At 45.9% G+C, this 15,570-nt stretch overlaps 2 protein-coding genes across 2 annotated transcripts in view; one reads left to right on the top strand and one right to left on the bottom strand.

Annotated features, from left to right (window-relative positions):
• The window catches only part of IRAG2 (inositol 1,4,5-triphosphate receptor associated 2), a 34,606-nt gene extending 30,715 nt beyond the window's left edge, over positions 1–3,891 (top strand). Inside the window, exons 34-40 of the mRNA XM_054281807.1 lie at positions 361–508; positions 1,416–1,459; positions 2,067–2,144; positions 2,253–2,317; positions 2,759–2,860; positions 2,999–3,103; positions 3,493–3,891. Coding sequence (XP_054137782.1) covers positions 361–508; positions 1,416–1,459; positions 2,067–2,144; positions 2,253–2,317; positions 2,759–2,860; positions 2,999–3,103; positions 3,493–3,736 — 786 coding nt within the window. The 3' untranslated portion in view covers positions 3,737–3,891. The remainder of the gene's footprint in view (positions 1–360; positions 509–1,415; positions 1,460–2,066; positions 2,145–2,252; positions 2,318–2,758; positions 2,861–2,998; positions 3,104–3,492) is intronic.
• Positions 3,892–3,916: 25 nt separating this feature from the next.
• Positions 3,917–8,152, bottom strand: LOC128940671 (dynein axonemal intermediate chain 7-like). Its single transcript, XM_054282261.1, is given in 7 exon segments — positions 3,917–4,224; positions 4,227–4,452; positions 5,022–5,135; positions 5,311–5,478; positions 6,078–6,292; positions 6,539–6,683; positions 7,340–8,152. Coding segments are annotated over 7 exon segments (1,191 nt in total). The 5' UTR covers positions 7,550–8,152; the 3' UTR covers positions 3,917–4,111.
• Positions 8,153–15,570: the final 7,418 nt, after the last annotated feature.

The raw sequence follows: 15,570 nt of genomic DNA, 5'->3' as shown, positions 1-15,570 counted from the left end.
ATGGAAAGGGCAGCTAATCAGCCAAATGACCAAGTCCTGCTCAAATGTTAAGTGTGGTTGTGTATAATACCCCAGGGCAGCATAAAAATGACTTTGCAATACCAGCAAATGCATGGTGGCAGCTGTGACTGCAGATCAGAGGAAGTGATGATGATGAGTTGTAAGAGCTTGGCAAACTGAAAATTCATTGATTTTACAAGAAGAGTGATCCCCAGAGAAATAGAACCTGTGTACCATGTGTCAGGACAGGGGTTTATTGAAGCTTTGAAAAGGAGGATAAAAGTGAGATAGCAGAGGAGAGCAGGTGCTCTCCAAACATGAGACAGTTTCTGAGAGCTGCTGCTTTCCCTGCTCCCTCAGGAGAGCCGGGTGAGCAAGGCTGTGGAGGTGATGATCCAGCACGTGGAGAACCTGAAGCGCATGTACGCCAAAGAGCACGCCGAGCTCGAGGAGCTCAAGCAGGTCCTGCTCCAGAACGAGAGATCCTTCAGCTCCCTTGGAGACAGAGGTAACCAGGAAAAGCCTCTTTCCCCTCTCTAGCACCTGCCAGACAGGCTCTTATAGCTGCAGAATAGTCCTATAATCCCTCTGCATCTTAGGTGACAGAATTATACAGTGATTTTGTCACCTCCTCTAAAAATGGGGGAGGGGGGGGGGACACAGCCATCTATTAACACTATTAAAAGCAGCTCTCTGAAATTAAACTTGTACCTAAACTGTCACGGGTCTCAGGGTGTGTGGGACCACTGCAAGCACACAGGTATGTCCTGGCTTTCAGTAAAGGGCATGGCATGTGCTGGTGACAGTCTTGTTCCTTGTGAGCAGTGAGTTTAAGTGCTTGTTCACAGTAGCTATTTCTAGGTAGCTGAGCTTTGGCTGCTCTCTACACCTGCACCCTTTCTACATGGGAAATTAGAAACCCCTTAAGTGCAGGGGGCCTCTATTTCCCCTTCTAAGCTGCCAGGTTTGCAGCCGGTGTTGTGCACTTGTAGTTTTGCCAGTATTAAACTCTTCTGAAAAATAGGATGTATTTAAGTGCCAAAAGGGAAGCCTTACACACCATGAAATCCTTGCAGGAACTTTTTCGCAGTCAGGACTGCAATCCAAAGACAGTCCTGTAACAGGAAACTACCTCATATATAATGAAATATATGAAAATAATAAAATAATAATGAAATATATTTGATGATAGTGACAGAAGTTGATGCTTGCAGAGGATAGGTAATGTGTGAATGTTATGAACTTATTTAATGAAATAGGAAGCTTTTTCCTGAGACCTCATTTCTGCTTTCCAAGAGTGCTTTGCTTAAACAAACACTGCAGAAAGTCAGACCTTAGGCTGCAAATTAAACTCACTGCTCTCCTGTAAGCAGCAAGATCCTCCTGTAAAGCTCTAATGTCTGATCTCTTCACAGATGAATCTATGAATAAGAAGCTACCAGGTCCTTTTAACTTTAAGGTAATGGTCTTCACATGAAATTTCAAATTTTTAAGTGTATGTATATTTTTTCTTTGTTTTCTTTGTGCTGGTGCTCTGCTGCATGCTTCACTTGGTGCTTTTCTGTCACAAATATAGGCTGGTGTCATCAAACATGAGGATCTACTTTTCAGGCACCCCACCAACCTTCTAAGTGGTCCCCCTTAGAAGATGAAGGAGAAGTGGTTGGGCTCTCACACACTGGTTAAGGAATATTGTTCATGTGTGGTTATCTTGGAATTAAAGGAGGGTTTAGCACAAAAATATGGGAGCAGTTCAAGCTGCTGAGTGTAGGAATTCCTGTGAGCCAGGTTAGGGGAATTTAGTTACCTTCAGTGTTGGTATTTTGCTGGAAGCTGTGCAGCCAGCCTCACTCAGGTGGGCAGAAAGCACTTACTGTGGAAAGATGCTGCTTGAAAGAGCTGATTTGATCTGCACTTGAGATTGGATTCTTTGTGTGTCGCTTCACGCTAGGTGTCAGCATCTCTTTTTTTAATATAGCCTGCACAAACCAGATGGTATTTTGTGTGCTCAGTGGGTAACCCAGTTGTGCCTTGCTAAGAGCCAGTAATGCCTCTTATCTGTGTAGCCCTCGTCAGCCCTGCGGAGAGTTAGCATTGCAACAGTGCCCAGGAGTGCTGGGAATGCAGGGATTGGGGTGCCACTGGTAAGTAGGGGCTGCTGGAGGGATGCTGAGGTGCTTCACCTCCCCAAAACTGGCTGGGATGAAGCATCAGAATGCCAGTGCAGTAAATGTGGCAAACTTCTCTTCCAGGCCCAGTTCCACGAACCCGATGGGGATGAACGGAGTGACAGATTCAGCAGGAGATCAAGCAGTTGGTAAAGTCACCTGGGCTTGTCTTTGAACAGGGCAAATATTTTTCAACTCTAACTGTGCCTGTAGGAAGCAGTTTATGGAGCATCTTGGGAGTACAATAATGTTTAGGCTACACCTTTCACATTAGTTTAATGTGCTGTAATGGGTAAATGAGCCTTGTGAGCTCACCTTTTTTATTTATTGAGCATTGAGAGCTTTAAAAAAAAATCCCACAACTTTCTTGCTTTAGAACCAAAATGTGAAATCTAAATATCTACAGCAGGTGGATCTGTAGTTTTCTTTTATTTCATTTGGGTTTTTTTTTAATGGTCCTAATTTCAAGCAAATAAATTTGTAAGTTATTTGTCTGTGGTTAACCAAATGAGTAGGCTGCTGCTAAATTTCTGATTTTCTGCTCTCTATCTGCTGGGGAAAATCAGGCAAATGTGTTTAACACCTGGCAGGGGCAGGCTAGGGGTGAAGCCGAATGAGAAGCGCCCTTCGCTGCAGAGGTTCCTCAGCACCTATTCCTGGGCAGAGTATGAGGAGGAGCCTTTTGAAACCAAGTAAGTTCAGCAGCAGCCTTCTCCCAGGTGTGCTGGTTTAGTTTTTAATGAGCTTTTAATTCACCACCTGGTCAGGGCTATAAAGCCAAGCTGTTGTGAATTTGGCAAAGTTTTGGAGCTGTTGATTCTTGTTTACAGGAATGAGCAGTTGGAATCACCTGCTGAAGTACAGGAACAACCAGCTAGGAAGGAAAGTGTCTCTGAAAAAGGAAAACACCCACCCAAATGGACCCTGGAGTCAATGTAAGTTTCTTTCACAAGTTAAAGGCATGTTTGGGAGGTGCACTTGAGAAGACGGTTCAAACAAAAGGCCAGGACTTTCAGTTCTTTCTAGGAGCAAGATTTCTTGCTGCTCTTGCACGGCAGCTTTTGTGAATGCTCTTCAGAACCAGTGCGAGAAACAGGGAGCATGGGTGGATGGCTGAGCTGGGCCAGCTTATGAAGAATTTGCTTCCTTGACTGTATTTTAAACTCAGAACAGTTTAGCTCCCCCTGCACAGCTCCCAAAACAGTAACAACCTGTCACTCTTGATGTTTGTGGGATCTAGTTTGCTCCAAGGCTGGGTGGGGTGGGAAGAGTTGCTCGTTTCGGGGAAAGCCTGAAGGGCTCTGTGCTTTCCTGCCCTGCCCAGGTACAATTCGATATCAGCGCAGGCGTCCCACCTCAAGGCTTCCTTCTGCAACGCCAACAAAACCCTCTGGGCGTCCATGTCCCTCCTGGTCCTGCTGGCTGCTCTCACCAGCTTCCTGGTGGGGCTGTCCCTGCAGAGGCCGGCAGATGCAGCCCCCGTGTGCAGTGGGAATGCCTGGAGGACGCTGCAGCAGCTGCTGTGGCCCTATGTAAGACTGCGGCACTTCGGCCCTCCCCCGATGTAACCCCGGCTCCGCTGCCGGGGCTGCGCTCTGCAGGACAGGAGCTGAAGCTGGCCTTATTTAAGGTTACTTGTCTGGGTTTGTTCTGGTGGGTTGTGGGTATTTTTGGGGGGACAGATGTTGTTTTTTTTCTTTAAAGCATGACTTGAAATGAAAAAAAAAAAAAAATTTTCCTTTTCTGACAAAAGTAATCTTTAAAAGCAGCTAAAAGGCTCTCAGCTCTGAGGTTTACAAAAGAACAGCAATTTTTTGAACGTAGCTAACAATAAACATGTCTAGGTGGTCTAGCCACAATTGAATAAAGAATTTATTTTGCTTGAACAAAGATAAAATGTTTGCATTTCAGAACCTGTTTCAATGTTTTGAATAGAAAAGTATTTAAGACTTGAAATGTAACTTTATTGAAAGCTTTTGATAATAAAGTTTTGAAGGAAAGCATGCAGTAGTATCTAAGTATGCTAAGACTCTGGTAGCAAGGAGCAGCTGATACAATCAATGAACAGGCAGCCAGCTCTTTCCACTTTATCCATGGCTTCATTGCTGGCAGACTCCTTGACCATATGGTAGAGTGTGGAGTGAAATTCAGACTCTTCTTGCAGCTCTTCTGAAAAAGCTTCACTGGTTTCAGTGAGCTTGAGGTGTTGCACTTTCTCACCATCGAACATCAAGAGAGACCAGTGGCTGCCTTTGGCAGAACCTGCTGTCAGATGTTCACTCACCTGTTGCAGGAAGAAATGCACTGAGGTGAAGCCTGTGCCACTGTCAGAGCACAAATTGCAATATTTGTGTGTCCCATGCATTTAACCTGAGAGAGCCACTGCAGCTCTCACAGGGGCGTGTGCTGCCTTTCTCCAGCCACACCTGGGGGTGTTTGTCTGGCTGGCAGAAGTTTTAACCATGTGTTTTAGTTCACAGGTGCAGACAAACCAGCAGAGAGGTTGCTCACTGCCTCCCCTGCAGCAGGGAGCAAAAGAAACCCTAGAGGCAGGAACAAAGGCCCAGCAGTTCTTTACAAAGCTGGCAGAGCAGATAGCTGATTCTCAAGGGCCTCTGGAGAGCATGACGCTCTGTCACCCCAGCTCAGGCTAAAGCCTCCCTTGGTGACTTTTCAGTTCCATTTTCCTTAGCAAGTGTCTTTGCTGCTGAGGTTTGTGTCCCTGAGAGCTCTCAGGGGCAGGCTGTGACACTGAACTGGGGCAGGGGCTGAAGCCACCGGGGTGAGTTGATTGTTTCTAACTGGGGATGGGCTCAGTGCTGGCCTGCCCTGGAACTTTGGGACTCCACAAACCTTGAACACGACTTGCTCTGGCCCTGCTTCTCCGTTCCACTTGCTGTGAGCAAAAGCAAAAGCAGCTGCCAGCAGAGCCATCTGTTCATAGGCCCTCACTTCTGCCAGGGGACCCTGCAGAGACAACACAAACCAGACAAACACATCTCTCTCCTCTCCCTGTGCTCCAGCAGGGCCAGAGCCTGCTTTACTCAGCCCTGCCTCAGCTGGCAGCACAGCAGCTCCCAGGGCAGCAAAGGCTGACCTGAGTGAAAACAGGGAAAAGCCACCAGGAACCTCTGGCACTCACCTTCCTGGGCACAGGGACATACTTGGGAGAGTGCTCTGCTGGGAAAATGTTCACTCCAGCTCTTTTCAAAGCTGCTCTGAGGGCAACAGGACTCATCCACTTCCCTGTGATGTGGGAAAGCACCTCCTTCTCTTCCACCACTACTGAAGACAACATACACTGATTATCCTGTTGTACAAACCAGTGAAAGCAACTTACTGGTCATGGAAGCTCCTTTCTGGGTTAGGCTTCAAATATTGATATTTTTGCTATGCTGGGTATCACCCACATCATCTGCTACTCTGGGCTGTGACCTTTCATTTACAGATCCTGAAGAAAGCCAGCCTTGTGTAGGAATCAGAAATGACCCTGGTGTACTGATTTATACACCAATGAACAGATGGATAATCATGAGTAGCTTGAACTTTGGGAAGAAACAAGGAGCATGGGTACTGGGCTGCCAGAACTCCCTGTATTTCTCTTGGTAGAGCTGGAGGAGAGAGGAACTTTTCAGCTCTCTAGCAGGGGGAACAGGCTTGAATGCAGCAAGGCAAAACCAGCAGCAAAGCACTGACTGAAACTTTCCAGAGCAAATGCACATTTCTGCTATGTGAAATGTGCTATTTCTCATAGTAAATAACTGAAATTAAATAACCAGTGCATGCTTGGAAAGGAAGAGAGTTTCAAATTGCTCTCACAGAAGCATCCCAAATTCTTAATCAGGGACATTGTAATAATTATGGGGGGGTTTATCTGCAAATGTTTGATTAAAAAATGATAGACAGTACCTTAATTTGTATCTGAATGGTTGCAAAGACTGCAGTAATTGTGAACAGGCCTTCATCCACACCAGTAGGGTGCAATTCCCAGGCCTGATAGGGCAGGTTCAGGTGAGCATCCTGGAGAAGGGCTACTGTAGAAAAGCCACCCATGCTGAAGGTGATGCTCTTTTTTTCTGCTTCATAGGTTATCTTGCTGATGCCATCAGTTCTCCACCATTGGCCTGGACAAAGACGATGGAAAGATGTACATGGAAGGCTTCTGGCAGCAATGCTGAAGTAAAACAAACCAAAGAAGTAGTAATAAAAAGAAAATGTAAAATCCCCAAATCAATTAACATTCAAGTCCCCAAACTATTTCTGGGCTCCAAACTGGCCCTTATCTTTACAGCTGGACTGTAACAGCAGTCTGACTCAGGTATAAATTCCACTATTCAAATTTGAAATAAATTTATGTCTTCAGTTCAGACCTGCAGGATCCCATCGGGCTAGCACAGGCACTTTAAAATAAATCACATTATCAGGGAGCCTCAGGGTGATCTGTACTGCTTCCTGTGTGCCATCTTCAGCCTTTCCTGGGGAATATGGATACTCCTCCAATCCAACATCCAGCAGCTTTGGCAAGAGAGGAAAAGGACAGATAAGGGGTTTATCAGAAAACGCAGGATTTTTTCTTTGAGTTCATCTAACACTGCGAAGCTTTTTAACACCCATTTAAAATGGTTGGCTAACCCTGCAGGTGTCCAAGCCCGGCTTTGGAGGCAGTGGAAGAGCAGCCCTGGGAGGCCCCGGGCCCCTCCTGAGCTGCTGCAGCGCCCTCAGGGCAGGGCCTGGGGCTCGGCCGTTCCTCACAGAGCCCCAGGCAGCGGGAGCAGGGCAGGCAAAGGCGGCTGTGATTGCACTGTCCCACAGGGCCAGAGGGAACGGGAGGCCACAGGGGCTGGGAATGAACATCCTGGGCCTCTTCCCCTGCCCTCTGCCTTTGGCTTTTTGGGAATTGTGCTTATTAAAGGTTTCCAGCTCCACAGTGCCCTCTGTGGGGTAGGTCGGCGCTAGAGGAAACCAGAACCCAGCGCCCGCAGTCCTCAGCCAGCCTGCAGGGCCTGGAGCTGAGCCAGCAGTGGGGTTTGGTACCACTGTGCTCCCACCTTTCACGTGTGAAAAACTGGTTATTTGCAAACCTTGCCCGGTCAGTTTGCTGTCAGGAACTCGTGTGCAGTGCATGTGACAGCAGTGACAAACCCCAGGGGCTGCTCCCTGTCCTCCCTCACCTCCACCACGATCCAGTCCCCGACGTCCTGGGCCTGGGGCGGCAGCCGCAGGACAGAGATGTGGAACACGCCCCCCACGGGCACCAGCTGCTCCAAATCCACAACTCGCGGCGCCTCTTCTCCGCCTCCCGGCTCCTCCTGCAGCGGGGCCTCCTCCTCTGGAAGTGCAGCAGACAGCGGGAGCTCAGCGGAGCTCAGACCCGCCGGCATCGCCCTGTGCCCATGTTCCCTCCGCGCCGGGAGCGCTTCCCTGTGCAGCGTTCCAGCCCCATCTGCTGGCGCTCCTCAGCGTCCCTGGAACCGGGACAGCAGGGGCGGGGCAAGGAAAAGCACTCGGGACCGGGGCTGAGCTTTTGGATTTGCAGTTCCAAGTGCTTTCTGTGGGAATAAGGTTTTACTGACAGAATGAGTCCATCGTTACCCACAGAAGAATTTCACAAGCACAATAATACCGTAGATTCTAGGCAGGTTTAGTAAGATTGTATTGATATGAAAAGAAATGAAACAAATCACATAATATGTCAAAATGAATAAAAATAAGGCACCAAAAGGTCATGGGCTGAAGGTGAAAACCGTATGATAATTACAAGGGGCAAGAGGGATTTAACATGAAATACAATTTTCAGATAACAAAGATAATTATGCATAGGGAAAAAAATAAATACATATATATCATATAAAATTATAAATTTAAGGTTTAATGAATTGGAAAATGTTAGTGAAAGACAGAAACACTGTGGACAAAAATGGCATAAATATTTTCTTTTAAAAAGCCAAACAGCCCGTGAACCATCACAAGGGATGGTACAGGAGAAGTTACTGTTGACAGGAATCAAGAAAAAAGTGTTCAATACTGTAAAAACAGCTACTGTAATTGTTATGAAATTTGCTCTGAGAGAATGAGACCAAATCAAAAAATGGCAACTCTAAAATGCTGTGAAGTGGAACTAAATTATGTCAATATTATGCAGTTGTTTTATTTAAGTCAGTACCACAAGAAAACTCACTCTATTAAACGAAAGACACCACAACACTGGAGAAATTTGCGACATGTGAGACAGACAAACAGTTTTATTTCCTAGAATTAGCCCCTCTTTTAACAAGGTGCAAGAGCAGGTATCTCACTTTAAGCACCATTCAGGTAATACTCAGTACCATCCCACACTACACCAATGCCTACCATGATATACATCGGAATCATCATTTTCTGAGGAAGTAAATCTCCCCAGAGCCTGGCAGATTCATAAAGATTGTGTGTCTCATCCATAAACGTATGTATAATAATATCCATATCTATAGAAACATTATAAACATGTCCGTAAGCATAAATAATAAATAAAAATAAGTACAGGGACAAACTCCATTTTCCATCTGTCCTGTTATCTCCCCTCATGATTTAACAACCATTAATACAAATGTCAACAAACCCCAAGTGTTATCAAAACATCCCTGTATTTATAAACTTTGCTCCATTCACATGGAGATATTGCAGTGTTTCCATGGATCGTGGAATGGCCTGGGTTGGAAGGGACCTTGGAGCGCAGTGTCACTGTCCCAGGCTGGTGGCCGGCCCGGGGGCAGCGTGCCCGGGCTGGGGCCGCGGCTCCCGCTCCCTTCCCGTGCTCGGGCAGCAGCTGGAGCTGCCTCCTCCTGTGACCGTGTTCACAGGGGTCCCAGGATGAGGGAAGAGATGAAGATCTGACTCCATGTTTCAGAAGGCTTGATTTATTATTTTATTATATATATTATATTAAAAATATACTAAAAGAATAGAAGAAAGGATTTTATCAGAAGGCTAGCTAAGAATAGATTAAGAAAAAACGATAACAAAGGCTTGTGTCTCAGACAGAGTCCAAGCCAGCTCACTGTGATTGGCCATTAATTAGAAACAACCACATGAGACCAATCACAGACGCACCTGTTGCATTCCACAGCAGCAGATAATCATGTTTACATTTTGTTCCTGAAGCCTCTCAGCTTCTCAGGAGAAAAAATCCCAAGGAAATGATTTTTCATAAAACATGTCTGTGGCATCCTCCCGTCCCTGCCGCTGCAGGACCCCGCCAGGGCTGGAGTTCCAAGACCCCAACCTGCACTCACGGACCCATCCAGCAGTGCAATGGGAGCACCAGGGACAGACAAACTGGGAGTGGGAGCAGACAGGACACAGGAAGAAAAGGAAGAACAGGGTGCAGAATGGAGATGAAATAAAAACAGCTGGGATGGGCAGCAGGATGGAGAGGGGTTTAAAAAGAATAGGGACAGGGAATGGGACAGAAGGATCCAGTGAAAAACAATGGCACAGGGAGCAGGACAGAGCAACAGGGTGAGAGGAATAGCAGATTTGTCTTTACCAACAAACTGTGGGTCTGCTGGTAGATAAAACTAGCACTGGGAGACAAAAGAAACAATGGGAAGGATTCCACTGATTGATGAATGGAAAAGGATATTTGCTTTTACAAATAAACTTTAGGTTTGCTGATAAATGAAATAACACATTGCAAGATGAAAGAAACGATGAGGAAGAAAAACTCCTAAATTCCATATCAATTAAAATTTAAAGGGAGGATTATACATTAGGGGGAAATCTTCAGTATCAGGTGTATCAGGGAGTCTGTACCTCTCAAGTACCTCAGCCAATGGGGAAAGAGAGAAGGGAAATGCAGCCGGGAAATTAGGATAAAAAGGAGGCTGCATCCTCCAAAAATTTGAGATATCCCAGGGGAATGCCCCATGACCTCTCCCTTTATTCGAATAAAGCCAAAAAAAGGACTCCTCTGTCTCCTTTTCAGACATTAACCTCTGGTGTTTGTGGATTAATTTTCCTAACAAAGGAATAAAAATGTATGCAAGAAGGACAAATAAAAAGACAGAGTGGTAAACACACAGGAAGGACAGAGGGATACAGAGACAAAGAGGGAAGCAAGGACAGAGAGAGAAAGTGACCACAGCAGGTGAGTGTGGGGGGAAGGTGCAGCAGAGGGATGGAGAAAGAGAGGGATGGGCAGCAGGACAGAGGGTTATAAAGAGAAGAGTACAGCGAGGGAAAAGGACTGAGCAGCAGATGCAGACAGGTACAGGCAAAAGGACAGTGAGATGGACAAGAAATACCATCACAGTGCAGGACAAAGGAAAAGAGAGGAGAAGGAAGAAGGAAAGATAAAGATGCGAGCCTCTCCCTGCTCCAGCTGTGAAACACAGCCTGGTGATTCCTGTGTATTATCCCTGGCCATCCTGGGAACTGCAGCCTGGTGTCTCAGTCTGGGCTAACCCTGCTTCACAGGACAGCATTTAATTTTTTTAGAGGGATTCAGAAAGAAAATCTACTCTGCACCATTCAAGTAAATCCATGTGATCTTGCGGTAAAAGCTGCATCTTTTCTTCTGTAGAAACTGACACGCTCCTACAACTCTGATAACATGGATGCATTCTACATGTGCCCTACATGTGCAAGGAAATGCAGTTTTGCATGCTTTTTGTTTGTTTAAAAAGAAAAATTACCTGGAATTAAAGACTAAAATGCAGTAAGATTCAAGAAGGTGGAAAAAATAACAGTGAAAAAGAGTTATTTATTGACTGAGATGGTACCTATATGCTGAACAAATTAAGCATGCTAAATCCCAGTGGTAGAAGTTTGCATTTCATAGAAAGCAGCTGTTAAAAGCTAGGACTGAGAAGAACATTCCAATGACTGAAGTTCCAAAGAGCACTCCTGTCTAATAAAGTATATTTTGATACCATGCAGCCTGAAACACTGAAGTTCTGCAATAGGATTTTAAAAATCAGACTAAACCTGATTGAATAGAACTAAACTATTTTTGTTACCTGGTTTGAAGAACTTGTAGGGAAAAAAAAACAGGCTAGATAAGGCAGAATACACTATTTTTAATTTTAATGTGTCTTCCACACAGAAGACCTGTTTTGAAATGCACATGCTTTCAGATGGATAGGATTGCTGGAAACAAAGGCTGAAGTTTTTTACAAATGCCTGTAACTCATAGACTAAGTATCAAAATTATTTACATAGTATCAGAAAGCTGTGTTTAATCTTCACCAACATACATGAGTTTTTGCTTTCCCATCCATTTGGGGAATATGGGAAGAGCCTCCAGGGCTCAAATCTGGCAAGGCTGTGAGACTGCAGCACACAAATGCCATGACCACACCCTGGTTCCCTAGGGGAAAGATGACTGAAGCTACAGGTGTGTTCCATGCTGGTTGTAGGGAAGGTGCTCCATTTCAGGACTGCAAGACTCAGAGAGAGAAGAGCAAAACATGGCATTCTGAGCAGACAGCAAAATGCTTGAATTTGTGCCAAGCACATCCTGGAAGTGGTGGGATCTGATTTGAGGCTGTCTTTTGAAGGAGACAACAGCAGGACAAGCACTGGACACAATGGGTGACAGCTCTTCCCTGCTCCCCTGCATCTTCCTGCATCCATACATTGAGCCTGGACCAAGTTCATTTGCAGAGAAGTAGAAGATGGAACTTCATACAAGATCCTGCAGAAAGAATCTCCTGTCATTTAGTCACCCAGCAGAAATACAAGGTGTTGGATGTTCCTATGGAAAGTCCAATGTTTTGCCAAAAAGAACAAAGACTCCAGCTCCTTGAATCTGACACCTAACTACAGCAGAATGGAATGTGGATCCCAGGGAGATGGACTGGCTTTGTGTACTGGTCAGGCACTGGAATTGCTCATAATTGCTTCCCCTCTCCCTAACTGCAGACAATTGAACCCCAAGGAGTAAATCCTTTCTTCTCAGTTCCAACATCCTCCTTCTTTCAGTCCACAAACTGCTGCACCTGAACAGTCAGCCCAAAGCACATGAAAGATGCAGGCCTGGTTGTAGAAGAGGAGGTAATAACAGCTATTTTGTTATTCTCCAGTTGGAGGTACTGCCCTATATTGTAAAGGCAGGCAACCCCAGCAAGTGGAGAGAATGATGCATTTCACTCTATCTTATCAGAAGGCTAATTTATTACTTTATTATACTATATTATATTAAAGAATACCATACTATACTGTACTATACTAAAGAATACAGAAAAGATACTTACTGAATGCTAAAAAGATAATAATGAAAACTCTTTCCGGAGTTCTGACACAGCTTGGCCCCAACTGGCCAATGAGTCAAAACTCACACCAGAGTCTAATCAGGCAATCATTTTTGGGTAAACAATCTCTAAACACATTTCACATGAGCACAGCACAGGAGAAGCAAATAAGATAAGAATTGTTTTTCTTTTTTCTGGGGCTTCTCGCTGCCTTTCATCTTCCCAGGAGAAAAATCCTGGGCTAAGGAATCATGTTCAGGGAATGTGAATGCCACAGCCCTACTCTGGAAGAGCAGTACAAAATACAGGGCGTAAAAAAACCCAAACCAAAACACAAACATGAGGTCATCCATATTACAGAACTCTGATGCTTGCTTAAACTTCAAAACTGTCAGGGAACATTTCTCCCACCTCTCCTCTCTGCTACCTGCTTTATGTCCCCCAGCATGGGGGTCATCACTGTTTCTCTGTCATTTGCAAAGGGCTACATCCCAAGGGCCCCAAACCCAATACCTCCCTCCCTCAACTGGACTTGATGATCCATATGGGTCCCTTCCAGCTGGGAATATTCTGTTCTGTGATTCCAGCACAGGTCCAGTGGACAAGAAGAGGCTGTGTTGAAAGAGGATTTCCTTCACTTCTGGGAATGGTGAGATAAACCTCCAATGGAAAGGAAATACAGGATAAACCAGGTGGTTGGTATTCTACACACTTCCTTTGGGAAGACAGAACTGAGCTGGGAAAGGTCAGCCACGTGCTCTTCATTTTGTTTCCATGACTATAATAACATGGAGCCACACTAGGTAGTGCTGCAAAGGGAATTTTATCCATTAGTTTACAAACTGAGAGCCTGAAACCACTTTGGAGACATACATATGTACCTATCTGCCTACCTAAGGAAAATATTTAATTTTCCATGAATAAATTTAGGAAGCCTGTAATGAGAGCTGGCCTGAACTTGCTCAATGGATTTTCCTTTCTAAAGGCAAAGGCAGTATTTTGTTCAGTGGGTTGGATCCAAACAGTGAATAATAACCTGAACTGCTCAGCTGAGGGGAAGGGTTTCACTTTTTGTGAGAAACTCCTTTGAAATGACCCTATTTTGTGTCAAAAATATACAGCCTCTTGAGCATTACATGGTTTTATGGAGCAGATTTGGGCAAGGGACTTAGAGGGAGCTGGTCCTGTGAGGGTCTGGTTTGATTGCTCCCACCTGCTCTCCAAAACTGGCTGGAGAGGATCATGGAATCATAGAATGATTTGGGTTGGAAGGGACTTAAAAGATCCCAGTTGGGCCCTCCTTGGGCAAAGCCAAACACAGAGATGGGGGAGGAGACACTCCACTGCCTTGCAGCCTCCCTTATTTGTTTGGATTGTGACAACATTATTTACTTTATCTATAAATATCCCTCTGGCACAGGGAATAAATAATGCACTGGATGATATTTTCCAGATGGTCTCATAGTCCTGGGTGAGGTGATCCCCTGGCATCATTTGGAGGGGGAAGAAAATGGGATCTGCAGGCCTACACATCATTATGCAAGTGACCTTAAAATAATTCTCTGTCTCTCCCTGCTCTCAGGACAAAGCAGGAAGAGTCCATTCCCTGCATCTTGTTGTGATTGAGACACAGCGCCCCTCAAAATCCACATCCTGCAAAAAAACTCTCAGGCACACAGGTATCAGTGGCTTTTCTTTTCTGCTTTTTTGCCCCTCAGCCTTTCCTTAATTTTTCTTCACAAAAAAATGTTTTCTCTTTTAAGTGGGGGAGGGATTTGAGGATTAAGAAATTAAAAACTTTGCTGCTGTTCCTTATTATGTTAGGGTTCTTTTTGTTTTTTTTTTTTATTTTCTCACACCTTTTTCACCACGAAGAGCCGTGCAAGGCAGGCATTTGAAGTCACCACTGCTGTTCCAAACACCTGGTGTTTTTTCAAGGCCTTTGGAAGGGGTGGCCTGACCAGGCAGCCAGTGGACCATGCCATGATTAGCTGCCATTAAGTTGTGCAGGTGAAGTGATCTGCCTGCTGTGGCAGGACAGGCAGGATCACCTGGGCTGTTCCATGGAACTCCTTGGCTGCGTTCCCCAGGAGCCCCGTGACATTCCTGCAGGGTGGGACAGAGGGGACAGCTGGAGCTGCACAGCTGGGAGCTCTAGGAAGGGCTGAGGGGCAGTGTCCTGTGCAGGACCAAGATGTGTGCAATGAGATGTCCTGTCCCTGCACCTGGGATACCCTCTGGACACACAGGAATGCTGAGGAGGTGCTCTTGCAGGGGTCAGCAGGTACAGAGCAACCGGATCAACTCCCTAGGCAGACTCCTGTGGGTGATGTTACCCCACAGAATCCTATTGGAGCAGGGAGGACAGCTGGGTTCTGGAGTGGAAAAGAACAAGCAGAATTAGCCAGGTGCACTGTGCATGTGTGAAGTAGCTCTGTGTTAACCACAGGAACTCAGGGCACACAGGCCAAACCCTGGCCGGATTATTCAAATACATTGTGCAAACACAAACATATATTCTTTCGTACTGTAATAATCCGATTGATTGATTCATTCATTGTGGGGGAAAAACAGAAGGTGAGTCAATAGAGGGAAACAAATAAATGCCTCTGGGTGGCTCAGATCACACCTCTTGACCTCCAGCTGGAACAAAAACCTGCATCCAGTACTGAGCCATCGGTGCCTGAGAGAAATCCTTAATGTCCAAAATTTGAAGCTAACAGCTGGGAACTGAAGATGCCCCTGTGCCTGAAATGTCTCAGGTGTCCTCAGGGCCCCAGGAGGGCAGGAGGGGTCTCCACTGTTAGTTTTACAGATTAATGGAGCATGTAAGGGCACTTCTGGGCTCAGTGACTGTGACAGCTGAGAGCACTGGCTCCTGCTCCTGACATGCTGGCAGCCACTCCAGGGAGAGCACTGGGAAGCCCCTTTGGAGCTGTCATGGTTCACAGCCTGGCATGTTGAGAGGTTGCCCCAGGTCAGCTCCTGTTTGCTTTAATTCCCTGCTCTTTTGGGAGCAGCTCCCTGCAGGGCAAACAGAAGAGGCTGGCAGCAGGTGAGCTGTGCGTGAGAGCAGCTGCTGGGGGCAGCTCCCGGACCCTGCACCCTGCCCTCAGCAAAGCCTCGCTCGCCTGCAGGTCTCTGTGCCATTTTTTATCCCAGTGCTCCTGTGG

This window comes from Melozone crissalis, unplaced genomic scaffold (assembly GCF_028551555.1).
Source record: "Melozone crissalis strain CALT ecotype California unplaced genomic scaffold, PUWL_Pcris_2 ptg000033l_1, whole genome shotgun sequence".
NCBI lineage: Eukaryota > Metazoa > Chordata > Aves > Passeriformes > Passerellidae > Melozone > Melozone crissalis.
Note: the sequence above shows the minus strand (reverse complement) of the source record. Positions and strands in the feature narration are given on the sequence as shown.